We start from the raw sequence: 19,623 nt of genomic DNA on the forward strand, positions 1-19,623 counted from the left end.
GAAACCATCATTCTCAGCAAACTATCGCAAGAACAGAAAACCAAATACCGCATGTTCTCATTCATGGGTGGGAATTGAACAATGAGATCACTTGGACACAGGAAGGGGAACATCACACACCGGGTCCTATTGTGGGGAAGGGGTAGGGAGGAGGGATAGCATTAGGAGACATACCTAATGTAAATGACAAGATAATGCGTGCAGTACACCAACATCATACATGTATACACATGTAACAGACCTGCACGTTATGCACATGTACCCTAGAACTTAAAGTATAATGAAAAAAAAAAAAACAAAAACTCATAGTGAAAGGATGGCTGGCTTATTTTTATGGGCAAACACCAAATATCAATACAGCGTAAGTAAATAAGGGCACATATAAAAACGGTAGGTTGTTCCTTACAGACCAAATGTTAGCATGCTCAGTTTAAGTGTACCAGTGGAGACCTCAACCACATTTTGATCAATTTTATGCATATGTGGGAGGGAGAGAGAGGTATGAATGCATGTCCATACACCCATGTGAGAAAAAGAGAAAAAGACTAATTATTTTCTTCTATTGCTGAAAATGGTTCTGGTAATTTCACTAAATACACTTTATGTAAATATAACCAAATGAGTAAAATGCAAAAAAACTTTCTACACAATCCAGCAATTATTCTTATGAAAAATATTTCATGCTTTGCATTTATGCTGTGTGGATCTTCACATCTTTCAAATATGTCACTGCAGAATTTTTTAATCTGGCCATCCTGAGACTACGTAAAATGTTCATCCCAACATAGAATTATTACTTATCTACTGATACATAAAGTCTTCTTTATACTTCTCTATTTGTACTTTACAATGATACAACTTTATTTGTACTTTAGCCATATTTGATTTTTTACTCATATTGACTGCATTCTAAATCTTAAGTAGTTTTATACAATGTTAAGAAACACTTAAATTGTAATGTCTTTGCAGCACTGAAATTACTAATTGGGAGGGTGAGGTTTAAGTAACCTCATTAATTTGACTATCAACCTGTAATAAGTAAAAGGCAGAGAAAGTGATTTCCATGCTGAGGAAAGTGGCATACACCTGCAGACTCAGGTAAAGAGTTCAAGTCCAACCTGGGCAACATAGTAAGACCCCATCTCTTTAAAAAGAAAGATTTCCAAAACCCAGCAGGAAATCCCTGCTCTTCTCTCCCCTTCCAAATCAACAAAACTAAATGTGACTAATCCTAAATTTATAGCTCAAACTTGCAGCAAGGTCATTCTATTGCTCCTAACCTCTCCAGTAATAAATCAGATCCTTTGGATATCTACGTTATGACTCCCAAATTCAAAAGAGTTAGTTCCCTCACCAACACTTTTTAACAAATCAAATAGAATGGAATGAAACACAGTCCTGAAGTTGACTCAGTAATCTATACATCTAAAGAAATAACACATCATATCCATCTGGCAAGGGATTAGTCAGACACAACAAGGAACAGAAATCACAATGGCAAATCAAAACCTATCTAAGCAGTGCCCAAGGGGACAGGTACTCTGGCTTTGCAACAAGTCTTTTTTCAATGAAGAGTTAAAAATAACAGACTACTTTAATACCCCAAACATTTGAAGGATTTAATTTATTATACGCTCATTGCACAGTGTACTGTGATTTCCAATGTAGCTTTACACAGAGAACATGTGCTAGATGTGAGAATCCAGTGCCCTTGTTAATTACCTTTATCACTGCAAATTAATAAATCAGCATTTGATTTCAAATGCTACTCTCATAAGCTTAATTAAAATGAATCAATTTCTCATGGTATACTAACATTACCTAGTTTCTCAGCCTTTCTCTGGGCTACAGCAAATTATTAACATAATGCCACCCTAGGAGACAACTCAGGATTCAGGCAGCTGATCAACCATAGGCAACAAAACCTCTGCACATCCATTCATCACCAGCAGTTATTTCTCCTTTGATCTGTTACACACAAAATACGCTGACTGAAATTATTCAGACACTTGGAACCAGTTACTACGTACTGTGGACTGGTCTTTGGATGATCTACAAGAGGGTTCTAATATAAAATGTAAATGTAATACTGCCAATATGACATAATAGTTTTATAAAATCTAGTATACTAGGCCAGGTCCGGTGGCTCACGCTTGCAATCCCAGCACTTTGGGAGGCCAAGGCAGGCCGATCACTTGAGGTCAGAAGTTCAAGGCCAGACTGGCCAACATGGTGAAACCCTGTTTCTGCTAAAAAGTACAAAAATTAGCTAGGCGTGGTGGCGGCGCCTGCAATCCCAGCTACTCAGAAGACTGAGGCAGGAGAATAGCATGAACCCAGGAGGCAGGGGCTGCAGTTGATCCAGATAGCGCCATTGTACTCCAGCCTGGGTGACAAGAGTAAGACTCCATCTCAAAAAAACAAACAAACAAAAAAAAAACTACTATAGCCTTTTTACACTGAGGTTTAAAGCTTTAAAAAAAAGTTATACAAAATTTTCAAAAATATTAATAATGACTCAGAAAAGTTAGAAATAATACAACTGTCTATCACAGGTGCCCCAAAATTGGTATCTATCAACTTATTGGAAAGTATTAGATCATTTATATCTACTGCACTTAACCTAGGTAAAGAAAAATATTTTCCAGTATCAAGTTATTTAAATAACTATGTTTTTGAAGTTTCTTCTTAAAGTAACTTCTTTTTTTGGAGGGGGGGGTCTCGTTCTGTTGCCCAGGCTGGAGTGTGGTAGCGCAATCATGGCTCACTGCAGCCTTGACCTCCTGGGCTTAAATCAATCTGACTGCCTCAGCCTCCTGAGTACCTGGGACTACAGGTGCACACCACTATGCCCGGCTAATTTTTGAATTTTTTTGTAGAGACAGAATTTTGCCAAATGGGCTCAAGGAATCCACCTGCCTCAGCCTTCCAAAGTGCAGGGATTACAGGCATGAGCCACTGTGCCCAGCCTGTTAATTTTTCTAGGAGGGAAAAACATAAATAATATATACACACATGCACGCACATGCACACACCTCCCCCTCAAAGTTCTTGATGAATTATAATATACCTACAAATTTACTATCAGAATAACTGGTAATTATTCTGCCATTCTATTTAAAACTCAGTAATTCCTAAGGATACTGTGAAATACCTTGCATAGCTAGGTAAGTTACTAAAATATTATAATCCTATCAGAAGCTTCAGGGGGGTTACTTTCTAAAAGCCATCTACATACAGAACACAAGTAAGAATTCAGTAACTTCTGAAAGATCAAAGAGCTGCTTTATTTTAGTTTTCAAGTTTGGTATAATGAAATATATTAGGAATTCAATTCCAGAATATTTATGGCACCACATACAAGACAGAAATGACAAAAGACACTGTAGAAAAACTGGAGCATCTATCCAAAAATACCAAATTTGGGGAGGTAAATGATTACAGGATTGAAAACATCCAGAATTCACTGTAGAGGATGATAAAAGGCTGAATCAATTCTAATTGTAATGTGTAAAAATGTTAAACTGGCGGGGCGCGGTGGCTCACGCCTGTAATCCCAACACTTTGGAAGTCTGAGGCAGCAGGTTACTTGAGGTCAGGAGTTTGAGACCAGCATGGCCAACAAGGTGAAACCACATCTCTATTAAAAATACAAAAAATCGCCAGGGCGTGGTGGCACACGCCTGTAGTCTCAGCTACTCAGGAGGCTGAGGCAGGAGGATCGCTTCAACCTGGGAGGCAGAGGCTGCAGCGAGCTGAGATTGTGCCACTGCACTCCAGCCTGAGGGACACAGTGAGACTCTGTCTATATATATATATCTGTGTGTACATATATGTGTGTGTACATATATATAGTTAAATTGACTTGATTTCAAAATAAAACTCTAATTTGATCTTATATACAGTTGCAAAAATCTAAATATAAGAATAAAAGCTTTTTCAATGACACTCATAAAATATGACAAGTTCAACAGTGAGAGAGTTATCTGAGTTCTATGGTATGACTTTTGTCTCTAATTAAAACAAAAGATCTTAAAATTTTTCATTTCTAAGCATTGCAAAGTGAATATGTCTTCAATGGATTCAGTGCAAAGCACCATTCTGAAATTTCAAATAAGAACTTAGTTTCTAAATAGCAAGATCTGTCCAGTCCAGAAGCAAGTAAGAGTTTAAAAACAGGTATTTAAAAAAACATGGGAACAGTCACTCACAGAGGAACATGAGAAGCAGGAAAGACAAGAAGAACAACACTAAAAGAAACAGCCATCAAGAAAAAGACCTGGAAAAGAAACCAAAACTTAGAATTAAAGATCAAATGAGGTTTAGTAGGATGGGGCGGGGGGAGAGGGGATGAACTAAGTAGATAATCCAATGAATACTAAGACAATTAATTTAAAAAATTTGAATGCAGGAATTATATAAATGATTAAAAAGTCACTCAAAAATCTAAATCAATTTACAAAGACCCAGAAATTGATCTAGCAAACTAAAGTTTAGCCAGCAATAGCCAATGGAAAAGTTCCCATCAAGGACATACCCAAACACCTAAATATAGCATGTTATTAAATATACTAGGTTGTTTTCATATGAACCAATTGATTAAAACATCTGTCATAAAGTTAAAGGGAATATTAAAAGATTAATCTGTGTTCAAAATAATAAAGAGAAATACAGAAAATAAAAACATTTGTATGTTAAAGAACAGTAGTGGTTAATCTAAAAATACAAGGAGGAGTGGGAAATTAAAAGTCATAAAATATGTTTAACACTGACAATAATTTTGTTAAAACTGAATTAGTTACACTGATGCAGGTAAACAGAAATTGGAATAAAAAGCTCTATTAAGTTGAAAGAAAACTAAAATCTTTGTGCAATTCTGAGAGTCATATATAACTACAGCATTATATACTAAACTATAATTAAGAGAATACATGTAACCAAAACGATGTTTCATAGTATAAATTTTTATTATTTAACAAACTATATTTCCAAACTGGTTTCTATGTTTCCTATTCTTACAAGGATCAATATTACAGCATTTTAAAACAAAGTGATGTCAAATTTATTATTAAAAATTACACAATGATTTCAAGATTACTCTGATATATGTGGCAACAATAACTTTCTAAAATAAATCTCAAGTGTTTTGTGATTGTGGCATGAACTCCATAGTCATTGGCAGAATAATTTTAAAAGTCATGTTACAGATATTAACTAAAACCTCTAATATGTTTTGGGTAAACTAATAGGTATTCTTTAACAAAATGCAAAGCTAAATTGAGTTCACTTGTACAGGCTTACACAAAATCTATCAACCAGTGTGCAATGGATTTTCAATAAACCTCAGTTAAGACATATAAACTAAACCACATAAAAATAATCTTCGCTTTACATGTATTAAAATTCCCTGACATGAATTAGTATGTTGTTGCTGTAATTCATTTTTCTTGAAGTACATTAGCACCAAAATGCTCCTAATGCTGACAAAATGTTAAGGTTAAATCAGATTCTAACACCTCTTACCACAAGGAAGGCATGAAATGATTTAATATTTACCCATCTAAATAAGTGTTCACTCTAAATACTAGCCAATTAAAGAGTATATCTGTATTATTCAGTATAAAACACTTACAAAATATTATATATGGTTAATATAAAAACATTTATGCAATAACTACAATCAATTCCATACTACAATCAAAAAGCAGTGAAAGGAGGCCAGGCACGGTGGCTCACGCCTGTAATCCGAGCACTTTGGGAGGCTGAGGCAGGCAGATCACGTGAGGTCAGGAGTTCGCGACCAGCCTGGCCAATGCAGTCTCTCCTAAAAATACAAAACCCCGTCTCTACTAAAAATACAAAAAATTAGCCGGTCGTGGTGGTGCACACCTGTAATCCCAGCTACTTGGGAGGCTGAGGCAAGAGAATCACTTGAACCCAGGAGATGGAGGTTGCACTGAGCTGAGATCATGCCACTGCACTCCAGCCTGGGTGAGACAGTGAAACTCCATCTCAAAAAATAATAATAAAATAAAATAAATGTTTAAAGAAGCAGTGAAAAGGGCAATGCTAAACAAGCTATAACTGGATACATTTAAACCTCAAAACAAATCCCTAAGGAAGTTATACCACCTTTCTGATGAGAAAGCTGAAGCTTAATTTGCTGTAATAAACAGGCCAACAAATCATAATAGAAAGTTCTCTCTTCTATCTCCCTTACATTAAGACTTGGTCCAAATCTATAACCAGAACATTATCTGGCCCCCTCAAAAAAAGTTGGAAAAATTCACAATGGGGAAAATTACTATGAAAGGGATATAAAGGATTTTTTATGAGTACCATTTGTTGAGCCTCTTTGTGCTAAAAGAGAAAAAAACATTGCCTATTCACTTTAGTGATGGCTTCTTAGAAAAGTCTATGAAAATGCATATCTAACAAAAAACTGTATACAACACATAATATATTAATACGGAAGTATTACTTCATGTAACAGTAAGTATATAAAATAAACTTTCAAAACTTAAGGGATACAATGGACTACTATATACACACTATTTTAATTTTACATTTTGTAAACAGTTTTACATATATAAAAAAACTAATGTTTCTTTTAAGGGGTACACCTTCATACTGCTAGGCGGACACATGATAGAACCACTTTGTTCCCTGAAATATCAAAACAAGCACCAAGTTTTGAAAATTGCTTAAAGTGTATTATAATATTCTCAAATAGAATAATACGCCAGTCTAAACACACAGTACAGAAAAAAAAACATTTTATAAAAGTAATATTCCTACTTACAATTCTGTAACTACATATTAAAATCCTGAACACTTTGTATACTTTTCAGATGAAAGTTACTTAATTTTTTTTTTCCTTTTTAGAGACAGGGTCTCACTGCTTTGCACAGGCTGGTCTCAAACTCCTGGCCTCCAGCTATCCACCTGCCTCAGCTTCCCAAAGTGCTAGGATTATAGGCATGAGCTACCATGCCTGTCCAGAAAGTCAGTAACTTAAAACTAAAGAAATCACATTTCTTTCTATGTATGAGTCCTAACAGATGGATGGAAAAGGCCAACCTAGTTATTACCCTCTTTATATAACTTATTTGCGGCTACTTTCTCTCAAAGGCAAAAGATCTCTGTTATAAGATAAACATACATAGCTGTTGCAAAAATACCCTAATTACTTGAGAGAAAAAAGATTATCATAATATTTATATAAACTAGTCTTCATAACTTTGAATGAAAATTGTATCATTAACAATACCAAATACATATATTACATATATTAATAAATAAAATAAATTATAAGTACAATAAAGCTATATAGTTGCCTACATTTACACATACATCCAACTGAATTTACAGAATCATAAATTAATAATACAAGTAGCTACCATTTGTTAAGCCTCTTGTACTAAGCATTTTATACAGTGTCTCCTTTAATCTTCAACAATACTATAATGTAAGTTCTATTATATATATTATAAAATAAAACCAAAATAACTGATAGAAAGATTAAATAACTTCCTCAACTTCACAAGCAGGAGAATGGATGGTAGAACTGAAAATCAAAGCCAGCACTGACTTCAAAGCCTCATATTTGTTGTATTTCCAACTGATTAACTTATCTTTAACAAACTGGTACTGCCTCTAGAGCAGGGATTTCAAACCGGATGGCCAAAACAATCTATAGATATAGTAGAAATAAGTAAAGAAGGCTAAATAAAAGATAACAAAGTAATAAGGCCTGTGGCAATCTAGAGAAAACCTCTTATCTAGAGGAGGTAGCTCCTGCTCAGGTGGATGTGGCTGTTGCCATGTGAGACTACAGACCCAGTACCCATTCATGCCAGATAGATTTTAAGGAAGCTGGAAATGCAGACTGTTCATGTGACAAGCTCTAATTTTTAAATGGTGGTGAGTAAGATAAAAACCTAAATTACAATGGATGCCTAATAAAACGTTATCTGTGGCCACATTTAGATTGGCACAATGAATGACTCCAGAAGCAAGCTAAAATGCTTCTGGATGATCTATGTTACCATCTTCTTCTTCCTGCCTGTTCATAAATGTTAGTGTTCATTTAATTACATTACATTAAATGAACACTAACATTTATGAACAGGCAGGAAGAAGAAAAAGAAACTTTCCTATAAGCATCCTTAAAATATACATAATAACCAGTCTTATTTCAAATCTTTCTACTCCCCATGCTCTCCCCATCACAGGGCTTTTACTCCTGCTTTTTGTTCACTGCTCCTAAAATGTGTTTTCCTGTCATCACCAAGTTAAATCCTACACAAACTTCTGATCTTATTCACGAATTAACTCCTTAATGAAGTATTCTAACTCCTGCAACAAATCCAATTTTAGGCTCTTGTCGCACAATATACCTCTAATACTTGGCATAGTCACAATTTTATAGTATGACTAATGTGTCCCTCCCCAACCAGATCATAAAGTCCATAAGAACACGTATGGTTTTGTTCATCGTTGATGTCCCAGCACTCGACACACTGAAGGTACACAGCATGTACTCAAGAAATACTTGCTACAGGAAAGAGGAAGAAGAGGAAATAGAGCCCTAAGGAAGACAGCTTTTAAAAATTCTCCATTATCTGCAGGGCTGAACTCTACACTCAACTCCAGAACATTACTGCTACTACAGCACTCCTGTAACAATTCAAGCAGAGATGAACAACAAATTAATCAACAACCAAATGAGAACGAAGAAAGCTTTATAAAACAGTGGTGGGGTGGGGAGGGTGCTAATGTATGCGCTCCTGCTTTTAAGAATATAACCTGGTTGACAGCCTGAGATTCTGCATCCTCCTGAGAATTGATAGTGATAATATTACACCTCTAACAAACTGTATAAAACTACCTAAGTTTACTCACTATCAAAAAAATTGTTCCCCAAAACATACTTACTGTAACACCGATGATGACTATTGGAATAAATTCAAGCAAAGATCTTAAAGAAAAACTTTTAATCTCTATAATTGCAGGGTGTGAGATGCTTCCTCAAAAATGAAGACAGTAAAGGTAATCAAGAGTCAATGATACTCACTAAGAACAAATAAGAGGTTAGAGTTTGTAACCCTTCCAGTTAAATATGAACAGGCTAGACAGGTTAAAATGAAGTGGTTCTCAATGCAACTACCAAATCCTTATTAATAAGAGTGAACTGTGATCACCATCTTCTAATTATTTCTCCAGTGCATAAATTGGTTCCTTGCTACTATACAACTAACAAAAACAGGTCTTCATCATATACTCTCATTTACTATACAATAAAAACTTTGTCAAGTGACATTCTTTGTCTAATATGACCCTTTCACAAAACAAAATCATGAAAATATATTGTTATTTCCCCCACTGAATGGTTTCTACCTCCACATAATTCTGAGATAGCTTTACTTAACCTGATTCTATGAAACACTAGTTCTTTCCAAGAATACTCCCTAGGTGTTAGGGTAGGGGCAAACTTGGTGGGTTAAATAAGCTTAGAAAGACTGCACATTCTTCCAATTTAGATACTCATACATTAAAAACAATGAGATTCATGAACCACAAAATCTGTTTAATCTAGTAGAGCTTTTTGTTTGTTTGTTTTTGAGACAGAGTCTCATTCTGTCACCCAGACTGGACTGCAGTGGCCTAATCTTGGCTCACTGCAGCCTCCACCTCCTGGGTTCAAGTAATTCTCCTGCCTCAGCCCCCAGAGTTGCTGGGATTACAGGTGTGCGCCACCACGTCCTGGCTAATTTTTGTATTTTTAGTAGATGGGGTTTTGCCACATTAACCAAGCTGGTCTTGAACTCCTGGCCTCAAGTTATCTGCCTGCCTTGGCCTCCCAAAGTGCTGGGATTACAGGCATAAGCCACTGCGCCTGGCCTAACCTAGTGTTTCTTAAACATTATAGAACCCAAGTAACAAACTTGGGGAAAAAGCTCCAAACTGGGAGAAGTTCTCTATTAAATCAACAATTTCATGGCTTGGGCCTCTGGAATCTTTACTGTGAAACATATTTCATGGCCTAAGTCAAAAGTTAACCAGAAACCCAACTATACAAACTTGCAACTTTAAAGATTGGGTTTCTGTTGCCATAAGTTTGAATAATTCTTATTTTCATAAAATATTAATCAAAGCACTCTCCCTGGGGCCTTTACTTGTATAAAAACTTTCACTACTTCATGATTCTTATGAAATGTGATTACCAAAACATATATCCTTCTCTATAAAATATATAGGAAATTATCTGCATAAAAATGTTCTAGCTGTCTGCATAATTTAGTCTTGCATATATCAGAAATCTGATATTTAACTTAAAAGATACATAGATTGATTCTAATTTTACTAACTATGTATATTAACCAGGCATATCAAAACATTGGAGAACAATGGCAGCAAAAATGAACTATACATAAATTAGAAAGGAAGTTACATCTGGGCAGCAAAGCCTTTTAACATGTATTTAACATCCTTGTATGTCTGGGTGGATATTATAATGGAGAAACTTTCTTGACTGGAGAATAAGGTAGAAAGTTGGTGCAACTCACGAGCTCACAAATAGGTAGTAATTCCAAAGCAGAAAAGAAGAGAAAAAAAAATTAAATTGGAAACGTAAGTCTGAAACACAACTTAAAAATAATTATCTGAGAACTCCAAAGCTTTCAAGTTCAAATTTCTCTATGCATTAATTCTAACAACTGTATAAATCAGATCACAAGCAACACAGATATTCAAACTGGGTATTAATATAACTATCAGCAATTTAACCATTTTTAGTCTTTCTGTTGCATTCCTACACAATGCTTTTTTCATTATTCTTTAAAAATGACACAGCATAAATTTGCTTAAATTCACCTCTCTTTTTCAGCATAATTCAGTATATTGCTTAAATTTACCTGTCTTTCAGTATATTTAGCACAGGCTCTGATGATGTAGCAGAATCACGTCATTCTCATACTGATCAATGAAGAACCTATCCTTAAATTTTAGAAAAACTCCTCTGTACAAAGGACCACTATAAAAACCATCACAGATTTTACTATTTGCGAAGAAGCTCAGATAATAAAACCATTTCATGGCATTTTAGAGCTACAGGGATGGATGAGAAAAGCAAAACAATAACAAAATAACAAAAAACTTATTTTGATGGCTCCCCAAGGATAACAACTTCATTCTACGACTAATTCACTTAGTGAATGATCAGCGGGCAAGTTCTGTCGCACTTAGGCAAGTTCTGTTCCCAAGATGTCAATAACCAAATCACATAAGAATTTAAACTAAATCTTTAGCCATGAATTATATATTGAAGTCAGGAAGAACCAGGCAGACTGCATAAGATGGGAGTATCTAATCCCTCATGACTTTTGCCCTAATTCTCTAAACTCTAACAACACTGGTCTCCTTGCTGTTGCCCAACTGGACCTCAGCCTTGATCTCTGCCTTGATGCAGAGGAATGCAATCCAAGTCTCTGCTCAACTGTTACCTCCTGAGAGAAGTATCTCTGACTTCTCTCTCTAAACAAGCCTCATCTGATTTATTCACAGCTGTGTGACCAGCAACAAGAACAGGATCTGACACAAATGCTCAATAAGTACTTCTTGAATGAATTCATTAATCTACATATAATTTAATAATACAGAAACAAATCTGATGACAATTTAAAAACAAGTATATTAACAAAACATCTCATATCCAATCCCAATTTGAAGCCCAGAAAAAAACAGACTTAAAATCAGATCTCTACACTTGCTATGTGCTTTTGGAAATGAGTGAGTAAAACATGAAAAATTCCACGTAGATATAAAGTTATGTGTTAGTTCTGAGAAATCACAGCACATATATAAATGATTCCAGGTTACACAGAGTCCATAAAGATCTGATGATTCACAAGCAAAGACAAAAGTTTGGTATTAGTGTCTTAAGTATACTCTATTTAATACACATGCATAGTATTTTAAAAGTATAATCTAGAATATAAATAAAAGTATAAAAGGTATAACGATCTAGAATATAAATATGCAAAATGAGATTAACAGAATTCCTGTTCTACATCACCAAATCCAATCATTAACTAAACAAAAATTAAAAGTGTTAAATATGGCTTGGTCAGAATATATAGAAATAACCATTTTCAGGAAGTTAAAAAAAGAAAGTTTGCTAAACGTGAACCAAAGGCTTATATTCACAGATACCCAAGTATTTAGTTCTGTTAATTACATACTCTGTAAGCATTATAATCACTATAATCCATCTCTTTAAAGAGCGTTAAGACATTACGTTTTTAAAAACAAAGAATATTATGCCAAAAAGCTCTCCCAAACTGATCTCATAACTTAATGGCTTTAAATACTGACCAGGTGGCACTGCCCTACTTGCAGTTAATCAAATCAGCTTTTATTTACATATATTCAACTTAGTTTGAAGGAAAAGAAATACTCAACAGGATATCCATGAATCAATACACCACACAGACCAATCAGCACAAGTGATCAACAAAGAAAAATGTTTGAAATAAAAAATATGAGAGAATATTTTCTTCAACATGTGCTACTCACATAAAATCCCTGGAACAAAAGAACATCTACAGCCAAATTAACTTACCGTTACAGATTTCAGTGTCATACCATGGTAGGTTCCCATAGTGTCAATTTTGAAGCCTTCCGTTTCTATGAAAAAAAGAGGCTTACTGTTAAGATTTTATAGATCATGTATCTTATGACCTATAACAAATCTAAAGTAATAATCTACATTGAATGTGATGGTTCAATAGTATAACAAAGCCTTGAATCTACTATGTAAAATTAAATTCCATACTTGTGAAGATAAAAACTTTAAAAAGGACACTAGGGTAAAAAATACTAATATATTAAATATAGACCAGCAAACCTATTGTGTAGAAGCTAGTTAAGACTATCTCTGCAATTACGTTCAAAAATTAGATTGAATACTTTATAACCCCAAATTACTTACTACAAATACTCAATGACAGTACCATTGAAAGCACCTAATACCATGAGAAGACCCAAAGTTATAAAAAGTAGTGTTCCAAAGTTTCAGTCATAAGGCATACACTTATTTTTATATACATACATACATATATATATATACACACACATTTTTTTTTTTCTTTTGAGATAGGGTCTCACTCTGTCACCTAGGCTGGAGTACAGTGGTACAATCTCAGTTCACTGCAACCTCTTCTCCCATCCCCCCTCCACAGGTTCAAGCAATCCTCCCACCTCAGCCTCCTAAGTAGCTAGGACCACTGGCACGTACCACCGCACCCAGCTATTTTTTTGTATTTTTAGTAGAGATGGGGTCTCGCCATCTTGGTCAGGCTGGTCACAAAGTACTGAACTCAAGCAATCCTCCTGCCTCCACCTCCAAAAGTGCTGGGATTATAGGTGTGAGCCATAGCAATCAACCATATTATATATTTTATAGAAAGCAGTGTTGTAAATAATGATTGGAGTGCCAGGACAGAATCCCAATATGCCTTTCTGCAAAGGCAAATATTTTACATACTGCAAGCCTTAAAATCTCTGTCACAACTACCTAATTCTGTATCTGTAGCACAAAAACAGAATAAACAATATATGTGATCAAATGGGGGCAACCCAATTTGGCCCATGGAGGGTTATATTTAGTTTTGGAGATGTAATTTGCCAACCTCTGCTTTATATAATTCATTCCCCAAGAAAAACATTGAATATTATAACGAAAGAATGGACATAGTCTTTCTATGGCACATATCCAGTGCATGCCTTTATCAACTAAATGAAGTCAACACACAAAATTCATTGCATCAAGGCAACATATCATTTTTTAAAAACTTAAGATTTCAGATTATGCATAAAAACATCATTAACTTCCAGCCGCTTCTACTTCATCTTTTCATGACTCAAGCCATGATGAAGATCCCAAGAGGAAGTTACACTGATATTAGTCTCACCTCACAACTGCAGAAACGGTTCATTATTGCATTAGCCACAATATCACGTAGACCATCACAAAATAAGTCCTCCCATCATTGCTCAAAATCTGTTTCCAAGTTCTCAATGCACATACACATTTATAACTTGGGAAACATGACTTAACATATAAAGTCTCTACTTTATATAAAAACAAAAGCAGCATGAACAGCAGTAAACATTTATAGATAATTTACTTACCTATCAGATACTATTCTGGGAACTTAATATTTATTAACCAGTCCAATACTCACAATAACCATAAGAAACAGGTACTATAATATTTTAATTACACACAGGAGAAAACTAAGGCAGAATGCAGTTAAAGTAACATTAAAATTCACACAAAAAGTTAATACGACGTAAGCTATCTGGATCCAGAATCCATGCTACTAACCAGGGATTGGCCAACTTTTTTCTGTGAAGGGCCAAATAATATTTTTAGGCTTTGTAGGCTACACAGTCTCTACTGAAACAATTTAACACTGATGTCACAAAGCCAAAGCAGCCATATATAAAATACATAAATGAATGAGTGTGGCTGTGTCCCAACAAAATGTTATTTAAGAAAAATTGCAGGCCGGGCGCGGTGGCTCAAGCCTGGAATCCCAGCACTTTGGGAGGCCGAGACGGGCGGATCACAAGGTCAGGAGATCGAGACCATCCTGGCTAACACAGTGAAACCCCGTCTCTACTAAAAAATACAAAAAACTAGCCGGGCGACGGGCGGGCGCCTGTAGTCCCAGCTACTCGGGAGGCTGAGGCAGGAGAATGGCGTAAACCCGGGAGGCGGAGCTTGCAGTGAGCTGAGATCCGACCACTGCACTCCAGCCCGGGCGACAGAGGGAGACTCCGTCTCAAAAAAAAAAAAAGAAAAGAAAAATTGCAGTGGGTAAGATCTGGTCTGTAGACATTACTTTGCCAACCCTTACCCTACCCAAACATCAGCCCATACTGTCTCTCAAGTTCAACACAACCACACTAAGGGGAAGATAAGAATTAAGCAACTTGCCTTCTTTTCCTTTGAATCTTTCCTGATCGTATCTGTTATAGGCAGCTGGGATAGGCTGTTTGGTGCGCAAAGTAGGATCCTGTAAAAAAAATTAATTATGAGTTACTTGTTAGTATTTTTAAACGTCACTTATTTAATGTGCTGGAGTGCAGTAGTGTGACCATGGCTCACTGCAGCCAAGACCTCCTGGGCCCAAGTGATCCTCCCCGCTCAGCCTTCCAAGCAGCTGGGACCACAGGCATGTACTGCCACACTCAGCTAATTTTTTTTTTCTAATTTTTTTATAGAGACAAAGTTTCACCATGCTGCTCAAGCTGGCTTTGAATCCCAGCCTCAGGTGATCGACCTCAGTCGATCTTTATGATGTAATACTCTTCCCTCCAATAATAATTGTTTTAACAAAACAAAACAAAAAACCCTTAAATTCAAAGTATATTGAGTTTAGTTTTAGAGACTTTTAGCTGAATTATCCACCAAACTATTAATCCTTAAATAAACATGAAAGCCATGATGATTAATCCATTATAAACAGAGTAAGACTGAAGAGGTATCTTTTTTAAAATAATTAGAAAAGGCTATTAGTCTAACGATGCATTATTTAATCACAAATACTCTATCAAAACTCACAATGTTTAACAAACTGAAAACACATATTTAACAATATTCTCAAAGCTACTTGGAAAATTCATGACGACTGAAATACTTTTCATTTTATTACAATAGGATTCTATATCAAATATGCCAAATAAAATATACTTATCCATACCTATCAAGAATGATAAATATATGCTTACTTCACACTAGGCATATACTTCTATAGTCAAGGGCCAAACATTAAAACCTTCAAGTATTCTAACGATTATATAAATATACAGAAAGAATATTCAGTCACAAATGGTAGAACTGTTTTAAGGTTTGACATGTTTCCTATCAATTGCTATTCGAAATGTCAACCAATTCATAATTCTAAGTACCCTGTGCTTTGCCATCATAGCTCTTACTTCACTACCTTTAACAAAGAAAAAAAAAAACATCTAATAAGTAAGGAACTGCTGAGGGATCTAGGTTACATGGCCATTATGAGAATCTAAGTAAACTCTGATGATCTGAGGTGGAACAGTTTCATTCCAAAACCCTCCCCCGATTCGTGAAAAAACTGTCTTCCACGAAACTGGTCCCTGGTGCCAAAAACGTTGGGGACTGCTGTATTAGACTACAAGCTCAAAGAAAGTAGGGACCATAATCTTTCTCATTATTGTATCTCAGGATCACTAGCAGACTGTCTAATAGCAGGCACTTAAGTACCTGATGGAGAATCAACTAAAAGTATTTATCTAATTACCAACAAAAGTCTACCATCTTTAAAAGTTAAATTCCAACAATTTCATGAGCAAATAAAACTACTACAAAGTAGTTGCAAAGGCTGTATTAGTACTCTAATACATTTCAATATGCCTTTTAAAACCTGACACAGTTTTAAAAATATAGAAGATTCTTTGGGAGGCTGAGGCAGGCAGATCACCTGAGATCAGAAGTTCAAGACCAGCCTGGCCAACATGATGAAACTCCATCTCTACTAAAAATACAAAACTTAGCCGGGCATGGTGGCATGTGCCTGTAATCCCAGCTACTTGGGAGGCTGAGGTAGAAGAATCACTGGAACCCAGGAGGTGGAGGTTGCAGTGAGCCAAGATCAGGCCAGTGACTCCAGCCTGGGCAACTGAGTGAGACTCTATCTCAAAAGAAAAATTTTTGTAATAAATTTTCTGTTTATATAATCTTCTATTTTCTATTGCAGAAAATAGAAACAATTTCATTTGTGTGTTTTGTTCCTTTGTTGAATCATATGAAAATAGCTGGAAGGATTTTCCACAAAATTAGAGTATGTCTGAATTTAAATACAGGCTATATGTCATACATGAAATTTACTTTGGGAGGGTCTTAAATAGCATTTCAAAGAGAAGGCAGTCAACTCTCAGAGCAGCTGAAATGTAGGCACAATTAAAGGAAAGCATGGCTGGTGACTAGGAGAAATACATTCACCAAGGTGTACTAGATATAATGTCAAAAAGAACCCCAAACTGGGAGGTAACAGAGATTTATGTTATTAACAATGGTTAGTGATTGTCCCAAGCAACAATGAGTAGGCCAGCCACAGTTTACCTAAAATAAATAAAGGGTTTTCCCTGATTAACCTTTTTCAGACTGTGACCCAGGTATATTAAGAATTATTGCTCCAGTTAAGAATTACTGCTGAAGTAAGTAACTTTTAATGCTGGGAAGGGCTTTCACATCTTTCAGATATTCTGAAGCAGCAAAAGGTTTAGAATCCACTGATTTTAAAACGTGAAGATGTCTTCAATGTTACTACACTGCAATGTAAGTGGCAACTTCATTAAAATTACTGTAAAGCAGTAAAGCATTCTTACCACAGGTGCTGCATTTGGGGCTGGTCGCTGTTCAGGTGCACGCCCTTCTTCTCTGGCTTTTACAGATTGAAGAATTGCAAAAATGTTCTTGGAAAAATTCTAAAATATAAATGGATTTTAATTAAGCCCACTTTAAATATACAATAGTAAATTTACTTAATAAATAATTTAAGACTAAGTTATCTTACTATCAATTCTTCCCTACTATGTATGTCATAAGGTATCATTATTATACACAAATGTAAAAACCAGCCACTAAGATATTCATCCAGAGACTGATTATTGCAAATCCCATGGTATTCATCATTTTCATTTTACTTAAACTGTTACAAATGTATTCATATATTTCGTATTCTGCATCTGTTCAAATACAAAACCAGAAAACAAGTAAAAATCTAAATAAGGCCAGGCGCAGTGGTTCACGCCTGTAATCTCAGCACTTTGGGAGGCCAAGGTGGCTGGATCACGAGGTCAGGAGATCAAGGCCATTGTGGCTAACATGGTGAAACCCCATCTCTACCAGAACTACAAAAAATTAGCCGGGTGTGGTGGCAGGCACCTGTAGTCCCAGCTACTTGGGAGGCTGAGGCAGGGGAATGGCGTGAATCCGGGAGGTGGAGCTTGCAGTGAGCCATGATAAAGTTGGAAAGTACAAGTACAAATGCTCTTCGACTTATGATGCAATCACATGCTGATCAAAAGTCAACACAGCTAACTAATCTGACTACTTTTTCCTTCAAGAAACATTCTTCCTTCATGCTACAGATTGAATGTCTCCTCTAAAACTCATGTTGAAATTTTACTCCATTGTAATAGTATTAGGAGGTGGAGCCTTTAAGAGGTGAGTAGGTAGGTCATAAGGGCTCCACCCTTACGAATGGATTAATGTTGTTATTGCAAAAGTGGGCTCAGATTCCCGATATAGTAAGTTTGGCCCCATTTCTCTCTGTGTCTCATTTGCTTGCTTGCTTGCTTCTGCCTTCTGCCATGAAATGACCCTCACAAGATGCCACTGCTATGCTCTTGGATTTTCCAGCCTACTGAAATGTGAGAAATAAATTTCTTGTCTTCACAAATCACCCAGTCTGTGATATCCACAGCAGCAGAAAACAGACAAAGACACTTGGCCTCTGAGATGCTACTCTCTCTTGGTTTTACCCCTAATGTCTGACAGTTCCTTTGGGGCTCTTCTTATGCTGCCTATCAATCGCTTAACATTTGAAGGAATACGTAGTAAGAATCTACTCTAAGCCAAACACCTTGCTTGGCACTTGGGTACAATCATGATCAAAAAAGACGTGGTCACTGCCTCATGAACCTCAAATACAACATAATTTCTCTTCTTTAAACAAAACATTCTGTTTCCTTGGCTTGGAACACTCTTCCCACCTTACCCCTTTCACCTCTCTCACTAGCTTTTATTCTTTAGGTGTCACTCCTCTTTACTCTCAATTAAGTTAACTGCCCTTGCTGGGTGTCTGCCCTACAATGTACCTAATAATTACTGCTTATTTAATTTTGACTTCTGCTAGAGTGTAACTTCTGTGAGAGCTAAGACCAACGTACCTCCGGTCAGTGCTTAGCACTGGCCTAGTCTGTAGATGTTAAATACTATACAAATAAATACGTATATAAAATGAGAGGCTACTTGAAACATCACTATTATCACTATATCAGTTGCAGTGTTAACTAATTCCTATAATTCTCTGGAGCAGCAAATATAAGTCTCAGGACCCCTTTGCACTCTTACAAATTACTGAGGACCCCAAAGAGTTTTAAGTTTGTGTGAACTACAGTATCTATTGAATTAAAGATTAAAACTGAAAAAAATTTAAATTATTTTAAAAATAAGAAGACAAAATCCATGTAAACATAATAGCATATTTCATGAAAAATCACTTTTCAAAATGCATAAAGGTAATGACAAGAAACAGTGGCAGGTTTTTAAATTCTGCAAATTTCCTTAATCTCTGGCTTAATAGAAGACAGCTATATTCTCAGATAGGCTTCTACATTCAACATTCACTGTGCTCTCTTATTTGGTCAAAGAATATACAGAAAACGTATCCTCACACAAACAGTTGGAAAAGGGAAGAACATTCTAGTAGTTTTTCAGGTAACTGTGGATAGTCTTCTTTGATATCATACCATAATGCAATAAATGGTTCTTTTTTTTTTTTTTTTTTTTTT

At 35.7% G+C, this 19,623-nt stretch overlaps 1 protein-coding gene across 2 annotated transcripts in view; it reads right to left on the minus strand.

Moving 5' to 3' along the window:
• CDC73 (cell division cycle 73) overlaps window positions 1–19,623 on the minus strand; it is a 141,440-nt gene that overhangs the window by 95,542 nt on the left and 26,275 nt on the right. For both annotated transcript variants that reach the window (XM_017891600.1, XM_017891601.1), the window contains 3 exons: window positions 17,434–17,532; window positions 15,005–15,083; window positions 12,623–12,687 (listed from right to left, as the gene is read on the minus strand). In XM_017891600.1, coding sequence (XP_017747089.1) covers window positions 12,623–12,687; window positions 15,005–15,083; window positions 17,434–17,532 — 243 coding nt within the window. The remainder of the gene's footprint in view (window positions 1–12,622; window positions 12,688–15,004; window positions 15,084–17,433; window positions 17,533–19,623) is intronic.

Source organism: Rhinopithecus bieti, unplaced genomic scaffold (assembly GCF_001698545.2).
Source record: "Rhinopithecus bieti isolate Rb0 unplaced genomic scaffold, ASM169854v2 scaffold_20206, whole genome shotgun sequence".
Taxonomy (NCBI): domain Eukaryota; kingdom Metazoa; phylum Chordata; class Mammalia; order Primates; family Cercopithecidae; genus Rhinopithecus; species Rhinopithecus bieti.